Source organism: Sphaeramia orbicularis, chromosome 10 (genome assembly GCF_902148855.1).
Source record: "Sphaeramia orbicularis chromosome 10, fSphaOr1.1, whole genome shotgun sequence".
NCBI classification, from domain to species: domain Eukaryota; kingdom Metazoa; phylum Chordata; class Actinopteri; order Kurtiformes; family Apogonidae; genus Sphaeramia; species Sphaeramia orbicularis.
In genome coordinates, this window is record NC_043966.1 from 30,396,684 (window position 1) to 30,411,206 (window position 14,523).

At 37.6% G+C, this 14,523-nt stretch overlaps 3 protein-coding genes across 12 annotated transcripts in view; all 3 read left to right on the top strand.

Annotated features, from left to right (window-relative positions):
* Positions 1-3,268, top strand: part of LOC115427461 (collagen alpha-1(XXIII) chain-like) — a 140,612-nt gene extending 137,344 nt beyond the window's left edge. For 6 of the 10 annotated variants that reach the window (XM_030146022.1, XM_030146021.1, XM_030146029.1 and 3 more), the window contains one exon: positions 745-3,268. In XM_030146022.1, the coding sequence (XP_030001882.1) occupies positions 745-795 (51 nt within the window). In that variant the 3' untranslated portion in view covers positions 796-3,268. Of the gene's footprint in view, positions 1-277 lie in introns of all 10 variants that reach the window. The other 4 variants (XM_030146028.1, XM_030146031.1, XM_030146027.1 and 1 more) reach the window with 2 other exon arrangements.
* A 2,651-nt stretch (positions 3,269-5,919) lies between these two features.
* On the top strand, positions 5,920-10,470 carry rack1 (receptor for activated C kinase 1). The gene is made up of 8 exons (XM_030145902.1): positions 5,920-6,139; positions 6,634-6,805; positions 8,195-8,342; positions 8,929-9,024; positions 9,233-9,343; positions 9,646-9,786; positions 10,011-10,121; positions 10,358-10,470. The coding sequence occupies exons 1-8, from the start codon at positions 6,031-6,033 to the stop codon at positions 10,421-10,423; spliced, it is 954 nt and encodes a 317-aa protein (XP_030001762.1). The 5' UTR covers positions 5,920-6,030; the 3' UTR covers positions 10,424-10,470.
* Positions 10,471-12,355: 1,885 nt separating this feature from the next.
* nme5 (NME/NM23 family member 5) lies at positions 12,356-14,365 on the top strand. Its single transcript, XM_030145637.1, has 5 exons — positions 12,356-12,672; positions 13,425-13,630; positions 13,851-13,951; positions 14,038-14,156; positions 14,262-14,365. The coding sequence occupies exons 1-5, from the start codon at positions 12,547-12,549 to the stop codon at positions 14,343-14,345; spliced, it is 636 nt and encodes a 211-aa protein (XP_030001497.1). The 5' UTR covers positions 12,356-12,546; the 3' UTR covers positions 14,346-14,365.
* Positions 14,366-14,523: the final 158 nt, after the last annotated feature.

Sequence of the window (14,523 nt, forward strand, 5' to 3'; positions counted from 1 at the left end):
GGTTTCATGTGTACTAGATAAAAAGCGTCCATTGCCTGTAAACTAATTAAATGACAGCATTTTATCATCTATTACACATTAGCTGCATAATTGTGTGAAATTACAGGAGTCAAGCCATAATCAAAGCTAATTTTATTACTTGTGGAATGATTTCTAGTTGTAAATTAATTGCTTGACTTTGATTTGATTGCAGGGGCATTTTGTAAGTATGTTGCAGTGTGAGCTTGATTGATATGTATCTAATAATCAACCTCTACTATTTATTCTTCTTTTGCAGTGATGACTAACAAGCAGCATGGAGATATCTGTACATATTGATATGGTATATATATTGCATCTGATACTACACCACCTTCACGTTCCCCTTTTTTCCTTTTTTGTAAAAACATTTTATATAATATATTGAGGGTTTTTTTTAATCAGAAGTTTTTTTTTGAGTCTGCAGTATTAAGGGAACTTCTTTGAGATAAAGTGTTTCTGAGAATGCAGCCGTGCTTTTAATGAGAAAGTGGGACTCTAACTATTAAGGACAGTCCACGTGACAGTGTCGGAGTGGAAGATTGCTGCCTTACTAACAAAGTCTGACTTGCTGCCTGATTGTGACCATGCGTGCTGGGGATGGCGGTGTGTCCACTCACCTTGTCACACGGATGAATGTTTGGATGGACAGACCAATCTCATAGCTGTGGCAGATGGAGATGTGTCGGTCAGTACTCTGTTGTCCTCTCTCTTGTCTTCTGAAAGGAGGAGATGGCGAGGCAGAAGCTCAAACGTAAGCGCCTCTCTCAGCCCTGAAGGGGTTTGGGACCCAGTGGTGGAAGGACACACAAACAGATGGAGAGCACAAGAGGCACACTGGCCTTTATGAAGCTGGGAACGCCACATAACTCCAAAGTGTCACACTGAACACTCAGATCCTCTGTTACGGAGACTCCAGCAGGGGGAGACAGAGAACACTGCATTTCCACATTCACCTGAGAGGAAAAGACACACCATTTTTTTGCCTGATGTCAGTGGCACATAAGGAAGGATCCACCGCTCATGATGTGGTGGTCTCTTGAATGGTTCTTTTTAAAAAGGTTTTCGCTAACTGAATGCATGATCATAAAAGGAACAGAGCTGTTCAGCATCCTGACAGCCTGTATGACTTGTGGTCCCTCATTGAAACCTCAAACAACAGATTTATTAACATTAAGTGGTCTTTAATAGCCTTCTTTTTCAACAAGCTGCTCAGAAAAGTCAGTAGGCCTGCTTTTTTAATGGCTTACACTTGTGGCAGCGGTGTCTTCTTTTATTCTGTTATATATTGTTGCATTTCTGTCTGTCCAGTCACATTTTGCATTCCTGTGCATTGACATGTTTGTGGATTATATAGCCATTGAAATTTCAAGGCCAGATTTGAAGGAACCATTTACAGTGTTGATTATAAACCAGAGTTTCAGTATTTGAGCAGGATGTGGATCAGTTACAACCTTAAATTGGTTTTGTTTAGATGCCTTGACAAAATGATTGCCTGGTTATTTTTTTCTTAATGAATTTTTAGTATAACAGATGCATTTTGATCAGTCATTACCTTTTAATCACAGATGAATTCATGTTTATTTACTGTTGCCAGTTTCTTTGGACGACAGAGTAACTTCTTGCTGCTGAATAAAATGTGTGTTATTTGTTTGCTATTTTAAAGTCTATTTTAGCCATTTGGACTGAAGGACTAACTAACTAAAGAATGGCATTTAAATCTTATTTAGCAACACTTTAACAAAATGGTCAGTCTTCTTGCATTTTGCATTTGCATTTCTTACTTTCATTTATCAACTTTGAGTCAGTGCTATGAAAGTACTTTATTTTATATGTTTTAGTCTATGATTTGCAATTGTAACACATTTTTCTCAGACGGAAACATTTCTTTGTGCATAAATCAGATCAGATTCAATTTATTGTCATTACACACATGCAAGTACACAGCAACAAAATGCAATGCTTCAAGAACTGTTTAAAGATCTTCTTTAAAGCCCATTAGGGTTGGATAAACCCCACCACTCATGCACACCTACCAGCAGACATACAAATATGTGCACATATTGTTACATATGCACAATTTAACTGCTTTCAAATACTTGTCTGCATGTATACAAGGTCATGTGTCTGCATTTGTTGACAGAAACACTTTTACATTAATGGAAATCTATTACATTTTCTTAGTGGGCATATGCATATTTTACACTAAGTGGCAATACACAGTGTGTTGTACAATATTAATATCATTCAGCAACTGACACTGCATATACTTTATAAAATAACAGTCAAATTTACAGTGTTTATATTGTTAACCTCTGTATGATTTCATTCAGGTTTAAACACTTCAACTAAAACTGCAATATTTGCAAATGTTAGAGAAATCCAGTGTTAGTGTTGTTTTGTTTTTTGAGTATGATTTTTACCGAGTTAATCAGAAAACAAAATCTTGTCATGGAGTTGACTTTGCATTTGTATCTACATGATCAGTTACTTTACTTACAAGTTGTTTAATTAGAATGAAAGCAATTTTGTAGAATAACTATTTTGGGTTAGTTCACCTGGGTAGAAAACACACAGTACATTCGTAATGCAGATTTCTTAGGTATTCAATTGAAAATATTCATTTGTAACTGCAAGGTGCTTCATATAATGTTGTTTCTGATTAAGTCTGAAATGACAGAGGAGATAACGTTTAATGTAACTTATCAGCTTTTTACTGCAAACATTCTTGTACATAAACTCTCAAAGTGCATTTCTGACACCACACAAAAATATTTCTAATTTCATGAGGGTTTTGTAAAAAACATTGAAACCAGTATCACTCATTTATGTAAAAACAAATGCATTATGGAAATGTTTTATATAAAACAATATTTTTTTTAACCAATACAGTAAGTTGTAATCATGATAAAAGAAATGTATGGTGGGTATGAAGTGATACTGAAAGTTGGTCTTGGCTTTTTCACTGGTAGCTGATGGTTATCTGTCACTTAACATTATTATATGTTGTTATTTCTTTTGCAGATTCTGTCAGTTTCAGTTCAAGGCTTAATGGAGTCAGTAAATGGCACAGGGTCTGAATACAGGTGTTTTTGCAAATCACAGTATTAAGTTGACTTTGTGAGAATGTTTTTTGCTTGTGTATTTGGTTGTAAAGGAATTAAGCTATTTTTGTAATTACTTGTCTAAATATGTATAACGTGAATTCTGCTCAACTAAACATGTAGACTGAAATAAACTTTAAAGTTTTTGTGTTTTTTATTAATTTTTTTTTAAATTTCTTATTTCTTTTTTTTTGTCTTTTCAATCACAATTTTAGAACTTATATGTGTATGCCTCCACCAGGAGAAAAACATCACTGAGTCAAACAAAAACATGCACTAACTCCTCATGTATCCTACCCACTGACATGAACTTGAATGTTATTCCCATTGGAGGGGCCTTTGAGGTAGTCGATGTCTGGGGTCATGTCACAGACATTTTGAGTATAGTACTCCAACAACATCAGAGCATATGCATAAATGCACTTATAGTGATGGGAGTAGAAATAAACCACACATAAACCTTAAAGACTGAGTATCAAACAGAGTGTACATGGTGTTGAGTATGGAGACCACCTGCATTGGGTGATGTGGCTGCAAATCCATGTAAATCCAACTACATTGCTGAAAAGAATAGTGACATCAGGGAACACCTGGGGAGACAGATGTTTTCATGTTAATTTTTTTGCGTCCTCATTTGAAAGCAAACAACATTAAATCAGTAGAGAGGAGACAGAAATGGTATCCAACTAATGTCACCCAGACTGTGAACTGTCAGGAACACTGGATCCATTGTCAGAGCCTTGAACCACATGACTCATCCACAGTCTTACAGGTAACAGGTACACAGGGCAGGTTGGGTTTCCCCTGGTAGAGTTTCATTCTGTCTTCGACATACAATTATTGTAGATAATTTATCAAGACAGAGGTAGTTGTTTGTTTACCTGCTTTACTAGTTTCAGCTTCTTCCTGTTGCCTTCGTCAGTAGCGTCACAATGATGTTGCTGTGACGTGTCTTACAACATTGTGATGCTTCTGACAAAGGTTACAGGAAGTAGCTGAAACTAGTAAAACAGGTAAATAAACAATTACCCCTGTCCTGATAAGTTAATTATCTACAGTAAGGTTGTGTTTCCTTTGATTTTTTGTACTAATAATATGCTGCTCTCGCCAAAAAGTTTTGCTAATAAAAGGTTCCAAGATTGGTCTAAAAGTGTCCCTACATTCAGATTCTGTACGTGCATACATGTTGTGAAGTCATTAAATCTACTATTTACAAGAAACAACCCACAATAAATCTGTTTCAGTGGATAAAGGTCATGTGGTCTTATGAATCCAGACTGACCTTATTCTAAAGAAATCAGTGCATCAGGGTGAGAAGAGAGGTGAATTATCTGGGGGAGTTTCAGTTACTCAGGTCTAGGTTTAGTAACATTGTGGAATTACATTATTCCAAGAGGACAATACCAGGATTCTTCTGACTCAAATAATGAAAGACTGGTTCAGGGAGCATGAGACATAATTTTCACACATGAATTAACCACCACAGACTCATTGGCATGTGTCAAGTAGACTGCACCGGTCCAACTCATCATCAAAAGACATCTTGGCCAGAGCAACAATCCTAAAGTAATGAATTATGAAATTAAATTCACACATCAAAATAAGATTAAATTTAAAAGAAATCCACAGAAACAGTAACATAACCTACAAAATACCACAAAAAGGGCATATTTTCCACTACAAAGATTAAAAAGAGGATAATTGATCATGCTTTGAAACTGTGACACTGGCACCAGATGACATTTTCTAATTTCCTAATTGTTGGCATGCCCACTGAGCTGATGATGATCTGAACTTGTAAAAAAAAAAAAAAAAAAAAAAAAAAAAAAAGTGAGAAGTGGGAACATCAATGGACCAAGACTTTTGCACATGCCACCATAGTGTCTATATATAATTGTTTTATTTTTGTTTAGTTTATGAAATGACAGAAAACTATGTGTTAATGTTGCTGGTGATATTGTGCTATTTTCCATATCCTTCATCTTTTCAGAAGATCAATCTTTATTTGCCAGTATATTGTACATGCGCATGCAACACACTAAAAATGAATATCTGCTTTACATAGATAGACAGACAGACAGACAGACAGACATATAGATAGATAGATAGATAGATAGATAGATAGATAGATAGATAGATAGATAGATAGATAGATAGATAGATAGATAGATAGATAGATAGATAGATAGATAGATAGATAGATAGATTGTCCTACTTACTGTTTTTTCTCCTTTCAACTACAACCACTTGAAGATTATTTAAAAGGTGAAGAGCTGAATATGTAAAGGTTTAATATTGTTTATTTGAAGAAGAGCAAAAAATGCCTGTAATGACAGAGGGAGGCATTTTACTTGGCCCTGATTTAATTGTGAAGGAGAGATCACAATAAATCCACCTCTCTTCTCAGTCTCAAAGCTGCATGTCCAGTGACAAGTATAGTAGCATCATTGTAGCAATCTGCCAGTTTACTGTTAGGCGCTTATGATATGCTTAAATGTCTACTTTTAGAGTTAAGGACTTGATCACAGCTATTACTCAACGTCTTGTTAGACTTTCTGCCTTGCCGAGTGTTGTTTTGTAAAAGTATTGCTGAAAGTAGACTTTATCTCAGCTCAGTCATCTATTCAACGGCAAAATCAGAATGCTTTATTTAAAAACAACTTCACCAGTGATAATGAACATCCAGCAGCAGTTGCTCAAATGTTGTCTTACAAGTGCTTCTGTACAACAGAAGCTGAAGTCCACATTTCCCAGAATCCTTTGCGGGCCTTTCACCCCCTCATAGTTATTGCATCCGGGTTTGAGCTTCCTTTTCCTCTGTGCCGTGATGTGGTGAGGATCCAGAGTCGTATAGACTTGTAAAAATCCGAAACCATCCTCATTGAAGGCACCACCGAACCGCTCCAAAATGACCGAGCAGATGACAGTGAGGGGGACCCTTAAGGGCCATAGTGGATGGGTGACCCAGATCGCCACTACGCCCCAATATCCCGACATGATTCTGTCGGCGTCCCGAGGTGAGGCTTCCCCCACCGGCTCTGCCAACATGGCTAGCAGTACTCTGCTAACTGTTTGGCTGTTGTAACAGTGGAAAGAACGATATGTAACGAACGGTAAATGAAAATTATATTACCGGATGCGAACACAGGACGCATTGTGTTAATTTTTTTGCCTTAGAAGTACTCTGGTGTTCTGTAAAGGAAAGCAGTTATGACACCAGTTAGCATTGTTGGCTAACTTTACCCGGCGTCACCTGAAACGCAGACACAAATGGACACATTGCATCTGGGACGCGTGTAACATTTAATTGAGAATATCTACACACAGTACTGTAAAGTTATAACTTGGACACAGTTGTTTCCTAAAACTCAATATACGTGGCCAGCTGATTGCATGCCAGTTTAACTTCATGTGTACTCCGCCATCAGTGCAGCCATGTCTTCTATACAGTTGCTTAGTCCTGATAAAGTTGCAGACTTGTACTAACAGATGTATTTTTTGTTAAATTCAGATAAGACTATCATCATGTGGAAGTTGACCCGTGATGAGACCAACTATGGCATCCCCCAGCGTTCCTTGAAGGGTCACTCTCACTTTGTAAGTGATGTTGTCATCTCTTCTGATGGACAGTTTGCCCTGTCTGGTGCCTGGGATTCCACCCTGCGTCTGTGGGACCTTACAACGTAAGTGCCTCAAAGATTTCAGTACTAGTTGGATATTTGGAGTGGCTTATGTCTTGGTGATTTTAGTTGATGCTTTGTTTCCATGTAAGGACACTGAAAAGTTGGACATTGTATATTGTTGCAAGAAATTCTCTGTAGGTACTTTTGGTGTCTGTCAGATGAATCAGCATCTGCCACACACAGATACTGATGAACCTAACTGATCCCCAGGTGGAGAGTCACTTTTCATCAGCTCAATAAAAATAAATAAAATCAAACAAAGAGTGAAAGATAGTGCAATCATCAGTCGATGAAAGGTTGATATTGCTATTGTAGTTACTTTTACTCTAATACAAATTAGGTGATATTTGTACTTTGGTTTAATGCATTGTCTCACCTAGAAATTTCCAAAAATTCATAATACAAATGACTTTTCTGCTGTAATATCGTGTGACTTTATAGTTCTACACTATTTCAAATTCATTTAGCCTCATGTTTAACTTAGAAGATCATGTTCCATGCATGTCCTCTGATGACTTTCCAATACACTGTATGGTGTTAACTTGTTTTCAGACCTGAAAGTCTAAAATGCGATTACTTTTTTGGCATTGTATACATTTACTCTGGTTACATTTTCTCAATGGAGAGTGGGACATGGTGGACTAATGCATCCTGCTGTTGTGTCTACATATGCTGCTTCTCCTTATTAGACAGCAATGCATTGGCACATCTTATGTTTTTTGGAGACCGTAGCCTTGCGTGACTCACTGTTGGTCTGAGAACTTGTACTATACACAAAGTATTTTCATACTGGACAAGAATCAAGCCATGGGTCAGTTTGACCAGGACAGGGATTAAATACTGGCTCAGTGACCTGGACCTAGCTCAGGTAAAACTGGAAAATCCAGACCAATCAAGGTGTGAAAGCATCCCTTAAGCTGTAGGAGCTGAAATCCAGGGGTAAAATAATGCACTAAAATGCATAACTTTTTATTCCAGCTTGGTCCTTGTGGACCAAATCAGCAGTCTGTATATAAAGATGAATGATATTGTTTCACACAACTGTGGTAAAGAGAAGACATTTCTCCAAGCTTTCATGTTGAACTAATGAGCAGAGCAGTAGAGACTCATAGAATGCGGTTAGTGATTGGCATTTAGAGCTGCCAATCAAAATCAATAGGTTAAACCCCAACTGTCTGAAATTTCACAGGAAAGCACAGTTTTAATTTGGAAATTGATTGTGTGGCCTGTGGAAGTAGACTGCATGTAGAAGGAAAAAATTATTGGTCTTATCTGGTTTAGTTTTACCATTGACATAAATTAAGCTTCTGCCTTGGTTTTTGAAGACTTGAGTTGTGATCCTCTGAAATATGTTAAAGACTAATTCATTACATTTGTACATCTTTACAGTGGCGTCACCACTCGTCAGTTTGTTGGACATGAAAAGGATGTTCTGAGTGTGGCATTTTCTGCTGATAACCGTCAGATTGTGTCTGGCTCCCGGGACAAGACCATCAAGCTGTGGAACACTCTCGGAGTCTGCAAGTACACCATCCAGGTGAGCTTCAAAATCATGTTAAGTCTGTGTGAGGTAACTTGTTTTTAGTAGGTTTAAGCATTCCTTGGTGTGTTGCACTACCTTGAAGTGAAAGGAGACTTTTTAGGCAAAAGGAAATGTGATTGTTGTGCTCAGTGTACAAACTAGATGAGTTTTGAGCAAATGTAAATTTTTGGCAGCATTTCCCTGCTTAATTGTAATTAAATGGTAAACTGTGTTTTATAACTGTGGATTGTCAAGCCAGTATTAGCCAGTGGGCTTTATGCAGAGCCCCACTACTTCCTGAACTTGAACCAGTTCTTTTATTTCCTGTCTTTTATTATTGGACATACTTATTAATCCAGGTGTGCCTGCTCCTTCTTGTTGCGACTACTGTGGTCAGGCACACCTGGATTAATCAGTTTGTCCAATAATGAAAGACTGGAAATAAAGGAGGTGGTTTAAATTCAGGAAGTTGTGGGGCTGTGCATAAAGCCCATAATGGAAAGCAGACTGTATTTACTGGCTGTAGCCTTAATCTGCTCTTAAAAAATTGTTTTGTGACAATGGAGTCTTGGTTTGACAGTTGAATCTCTTCAATTTACAGGATGAGGGTCATTCTGAGTGGGCATCTTGCGTCCGCTTCTCTCCCAACAGCAGCAACCCCATCATTGTCTCCTGTGGTTGGGACAGGCTGGTCAAGGTAAGGTTTCCCTGTTGTCATTGAACCTGAATGACATATGGCGTCATTCATTCTTTTGCCCAATGATTTAAAAAAATTAAAATTAGCATGTATTATCTGAGCTTATTACTGCTGAGAATATTTAATGAGGGCACATCCCACACAGTGATATGTCATCTATATCAATTAAAATAGATGTAATTATGAAGTCTTTCTTCTGTGCTTCTAGGTGTGGAACCTGGCCAATTGCAAGCTGAAGACCAACCACATTGGTCACACTGGCTACCTGAATACAGTGACTGTTTCTCCTGATGGCTCACTGTGTGCATCTGGTGGAAAGGTATATATAATGTCTATTTTGTTAATTACTTGGATTTCCACATTGTGGTTTGTGATGTTTCTTCACTCATACTGAGCTAAAAGAAGTCTGGTGTGCAGGTGTCTGCAGTGAGGAAAACTTAATAGCATCTGTTTACTTGTGATGATAAAGAGGCTGTTTCTGAGTGACCCCTGCACTGAAATATTGACACTGGCAAAAATTGTAAATAACTAGGCAATATTAAGGTTAAAAGCAGTTATTAGAATATAAAATGTCTAGAAAAAAGGGACATTGCAGCATATTTTTTTCTGAACTCCTTTCAGGATGGTCAGGCCATGCTTTGGGACCTGAATGAGGGCAAACATCTGTACACTCTGGACAGTGGTGATACGATCAACGCCCTCTGCTTCAGCCCCAACCGTTACTGGCTGTGCGCCGCCACTGGCCCAAGCATCAAGATTTGGGTAAAATACATTGTTCCTATATACCGCTTTATATTATTGAAAAGGCAATGACGAAATTTCTAATGCCATCTGTATTCTGTGATGATAAAGAGGCTGTTTCTGAGTCTGGACATAGAATGATTTGTTTAAAAGATGTGATCTGTGGTCAATCACTTCTTCATTTGTGCTACTTCTGATCATACCACACCCTGTGCTTTTTTTCCCCCCTCACCTCATTTTTTTAGGATCTGGAGGGCAAAATCATTGTGGATGAGCTGAGACAGGAAGTGATCAGCACAAACAGCAAGGCCGAGCCACCACAGTGTACTTGCCTGGCATGGTCTGCTGATGGACAGGTATAACACACAGCTGCTTAGTGACACATTGCAGTGTTGTGTCAGATTCTGCTTGTTTCTGTTAAGCATTAAATCCCCAGTGATTATTCCCATTCACTTTTAACTCTGATGTACGCTGATGACAGTCCTGCAAATATGAGGGGCACTGAAAACATGCTTATATGAAATGAATAGCACTGTATCATGTAATTGTCTAAAATGTGGCTATTGTTGACGTCTGTCCTTTGTGTTTACAGACCCTGTTTGCTGGCTACACTGACAACCTGATCAGAGTGTGGCAGGTCACCATTGGAACTCGATAAGAAACTCTCGTCAGAAGCTTTGAATAAAAGACTGTTTGAAAATAACATGTCTTCTGCCTTGGTTTCATTGCTGTATCAGTAATTACAATATCATATTTTATGTGGATATTTTTTTAAACCTCCTCTCACAACCAGTATCAACAATAAACATGTACCAAACACGACAAAGACTGGAATAATTACTAGACTATACAGATGTGGTATACAAGTGTTTTGTCAACCCACACAATACAGTATACACATAAAATCTTTGCTTTACAAATTCTTTAAAAAGTGTTCAATTCAGTGTTATTCATGAGACCTTAGACACCTTTAAATGGCGTTAAAATTTAATTTGTAAGTTTTTAATTTGCGTGATCATTTGATCTAATTCAATTTGTCTACCTTTGTTATTTTTGGCAAATTCTAAAACTAAACGTGATCCTTGTCTTTACACTTCCATTAACCAGAATAGGAAAAGAGATTTTACTTCATGATAATTGTCATACACAAAAATGTATTTGCACTACGTTTGCCTGAAGTGTACACAAGTATTGGGTGACTGGGAGAATTTGAAGAATTAAATTTAAACACCTGATACCTGTAGACAAACTGGAAAACAAAATTGATGAACTTTTTTCTTTTACATAAAATCTGATATTGACATTCTTTGACATTGACGTTCTTCAAACATAAGACATTTGAGGGACTATTATGAATTTCTAGTTACTGGTACTCTATTTCCACAGCTATACATTTGATGTACGAGTTAATTTAGTAAAATGCAGAGACCAAGCCTCTCTATGGAGATAAGTAAAGCGTTAATCTTTACACACTAGTAAAACTGAGCCATTGAGAGAGAGAGTTGCAACACGCTTTGTCATTGCCACTTTGGTGAACACATGGTTCATGCAAGCCTCAATAGTTCCAAACAAACCGCATGCCAGCATGTCGTTCCATGGGACAGACAGCAGTGAGTGTCTTATTGCATGGTAAATATCAAAATAAACCACACACAAGTATATTTCCAACCGTTGCTGCACTAGTGTATGTATGTTTGTGTCAGTTATGCCTTTGAGTAGTGGGGTTGACCACTGTAAGTACTGCATTTAGCAAACATTGGGCTACTTGCAATTGAAAATGATACCTCCCTTGTTTGTGAGTAGCTTGACATGCCCTGATCACCAGCTCTCTGCTTCTTGACATAGTTAGCCATCTAGCTTCATAACTATAGCAAGTAAGTTTATGAAACGAGCACAGGACAAATAAAACTACTTACATCACATGCCATTATGAATTGTTAATAAATTACAAATATAATAAAATAACTGGCAAAATGGACCCATGTTTCTACCCGCAATAAATGACACTAATTAGCACATTACCTCTGCTGACAAACTTAACCGAACACCACCAGGTTCAGCAAAACAACTAAAAACCCGCTGATTACCAAATTTGTACTACCATTACCTTACCTTAAAAACTCCATAATTTGTAGTTATAGTTGTTAAATCAAAACAGCTGGCGAAATCAAGTTAGCTGACTATCAGGCTACAGCTGAAAATTAAACATAACGGTTGGATAAGATATAAATTTTTAAAACGCTAACACATACCAAAGAAAACAGAATTTACAACATAAATGTCTGCCAATACAGGAAATACACTTGATGATCATTTGAAAGATGACAATATCTTATTAACTTAATCAATGTGTTCTGACGCCGCGATACTCAGTGTCTGGAACTATTGGCGTCTCCATAACCCAGAAAAAGGTCCATATTTCGTCCGCCATTTTTTACAACGGGAGTCTATGGAAGTCTATGGGAGTCTATGGAAGTGTCGCCACTATGTTTTCTCCACCGCTCTGTAGTAAAAGAGTGGTTTGGACGTGTGATAACTGTAGATTGTTCTCTTTGGCTTACCGTAGGTCTCTGTTTCCTAGCAACCGAAACACTGGACTCCGCGAGCTAAATGCAGTGGTTTAAATGCCCGCCCGCTTTACATTTTTCTACTTTTAAACTGGTAAACTGCATTTACTTTTAGCCAGTGTCGAAATTGCTTTATTTAACGTCAGTGTTGGAATATTACCATCACGGCTTGAGTCGTTGCCCCAACTCGTGACAGAATAGCACACAGAGGAAGATGGAGCAAACAAACTGTCGTCGTGTTTATGTGGAGAGAACTCTAGCCCTGATTAAGCCAGACGCTATTCACAAAACTGAAGAGATTGAAGATATTATTCTTAAATCGGGTTTCACTATTCTACAGGTTGGTTGCAATTGCTTGAAAAACAGTACAAAATCTCATTTATGACTTGGGACTTGAAATTTAACTCCAACAATGTTAACCCGTAAAGACCCAGTGTTCATTTTGTGTCAGTTCCAAAATATTTTTTTCTCTATATTTAACTTTTCTTAAGTGATTTATCAAAATTTATTATGACATAATTGTCTGTATTTTGTGTTTTTTCAGTGAACATCAGGTATTTTCCAGTATTTACTGTTCATGAAGAGGTTCATAAAAGATTGTGTAGGGTCATTTTATCAAAAACACAGAAAACTGAAGAAAAAGTGACTTTTTCAGCAAAATATATCATTAACTGAAAATAAACTGTCTCCATCCACTGTCATTGATCCAACTCAATGGGTTTTACTGGTGAATCAGTTTTGTAGAAGGTGATGGTGTTTCCATGTTCACAGCGGAGCCTCTGAACGTCCAAATGGGTGATATCTGATGACCATGAAAGATGACAAACTGCATTTTACACCAATTATTTACATGGACTGATAGGATTAGTGGTTCAGAAGTTTTTAAACATTTTGATGATTGTGGTTGTTGATGGCTGTTCAGGTCTTTATGGGTTAAAGTTGATTCCACACAAATGTCTGTTTGCTTGAAAGTCCATGAGAATAGTATGAAATACTTCCTTTTCAAAGACTTGCTAAATTGTATCTTGGTAGTTTAATAAATGCAGTTATTTTCATTAACAAACTATAAAACCTACCTAATTCCTGCTACAGAAGCGGAAGCTGCAGTTCAGTCCAGAGCAATGCAGTGACTTCTATGCAGACCAGTATGGAAAGCTTTTCTTTCCCAGTTTGACTGCCTTCATGAGCTCTGGTCCCACATTTGCCCTGACTCTGGCCCGGGATAATGCCATTGCCCACTGGAAGTCCATCATAGGACCTGCCAGCTGCACCAAGGCCAGAGAAAGTCATCCAGAATGGTCAGTGTATTAACTTTTAAGAGGATGATACAGCTAATGTTTCATTTAAAAAAAACCAAACAAGCGGCAATACAACAAAGGCAGGTTATATTGCGTATATTATGTGGAGTATATATAGAAAACAGGCATTTTCGCTAGATACTAAATGCTAATGAATTGGCAAGTCAATTACAGGATTATTACCAGGTAGAATGTTAAGGTGTCTCAATTTCTTACCCAGCCTCAGAGCAAAGTATGGCACTTCTGACCTGCGAAATGCCCTCCATGGCAGTGAATCATTTCGTACAGCTGTGAGGGAGATCAAATTCATATTTCCAAACTGTAAGTTGAGAACACTTAGATACAGTTGTTCCTATAATAATTAGTACAACTAATTACAGGACAGTATAAATGCTTTCTACCTGCAGCTGTAATTGAGCCCTTTCCAACCAGACAAGTAACTGAAGAATACCTGAGCAGGCATGTGAACCCAACTCTGTTGCGTGGACTCACCGAACTGTGTAAGCACAAGCCATTCAACCCCTGTGTAAGTATTTCATAATATAATATTTTTTGCCACTGATGGTTACCATTCCTTTTCTTTCTGAAATGTGTTACTAATTTGTCCTGCACTTTTTTTTAATCGGAATAGATTTGGCTCGCTGACTGGCTGATGAAACACAACCCAAATAAGCCGCAAGTATGCGATGGGGTCATTGTGGAGGATGCAGAATGAAAACACTGAAATAAATAAATAAATACATGCATTGTAAAGCAGATTATTGTGTTTATTTGATTAAATTTTATATTTCTTAACCTCCCAAGACCCAGCTATGGGTTTCTGTCCACATTTGTGGACAAGAGTTTCACAACTTTATACAAAAAAAAAAAAAAGAAAAGAAAACTTTCCACCA

What these genes read in the sequence shown, in the direction of transcription:
- rack1 (XM_030145902.1), top strand. Translation starts at nt 6,031, where the DNA reads ATGACCGAGCAGATGACAGTGAGGGGGACCCTTAAGGGCCATAGTGGA. An exon ending in GTTGGGACAGGCTGGTCAAG is followed by an intron (nt 9,025 to 9,232) that starts GTAAGGTTTCCC and finishes CTGTGCTTCTAG; the next exon opens with GTGTGGAACCTGGCCAATTG. An exon ending in CATGGTCTGCTGATGGACAG is followed by an intron (nt 10,122 to 10,357) that starts GTATAACACACA and finishes TTGTGTTTACAG; the next exon opens with ACCCTGTTTGCTGGCTACAC.
- nme5 (XM_030145637.1), top strand. Translation starts at nt 12,547, where the DNA reads ATGGAGCAAACAAACTGTCGTCGTGTTTATGTGGAGAGAACTCTAGCC. An exon ending in CGGGTTTCACTATTCTACAG is followed by an intron (nt 12,673 to 13,424) that starts GTTGGTTGCAAT and finishes TTCCTGCTACAG; the next exon opens with AAGCGGAAGCTGCAGTTCAG. An exon ending in ACAAGCCATTCAACCCCTGT is followed by an intron (nt 14,157 to 14,261) that starts GTAAGTATTTCA and finishes TAATCGGAATAG; the next exon opens with ATTTGGCTCGCTGACTGGCT.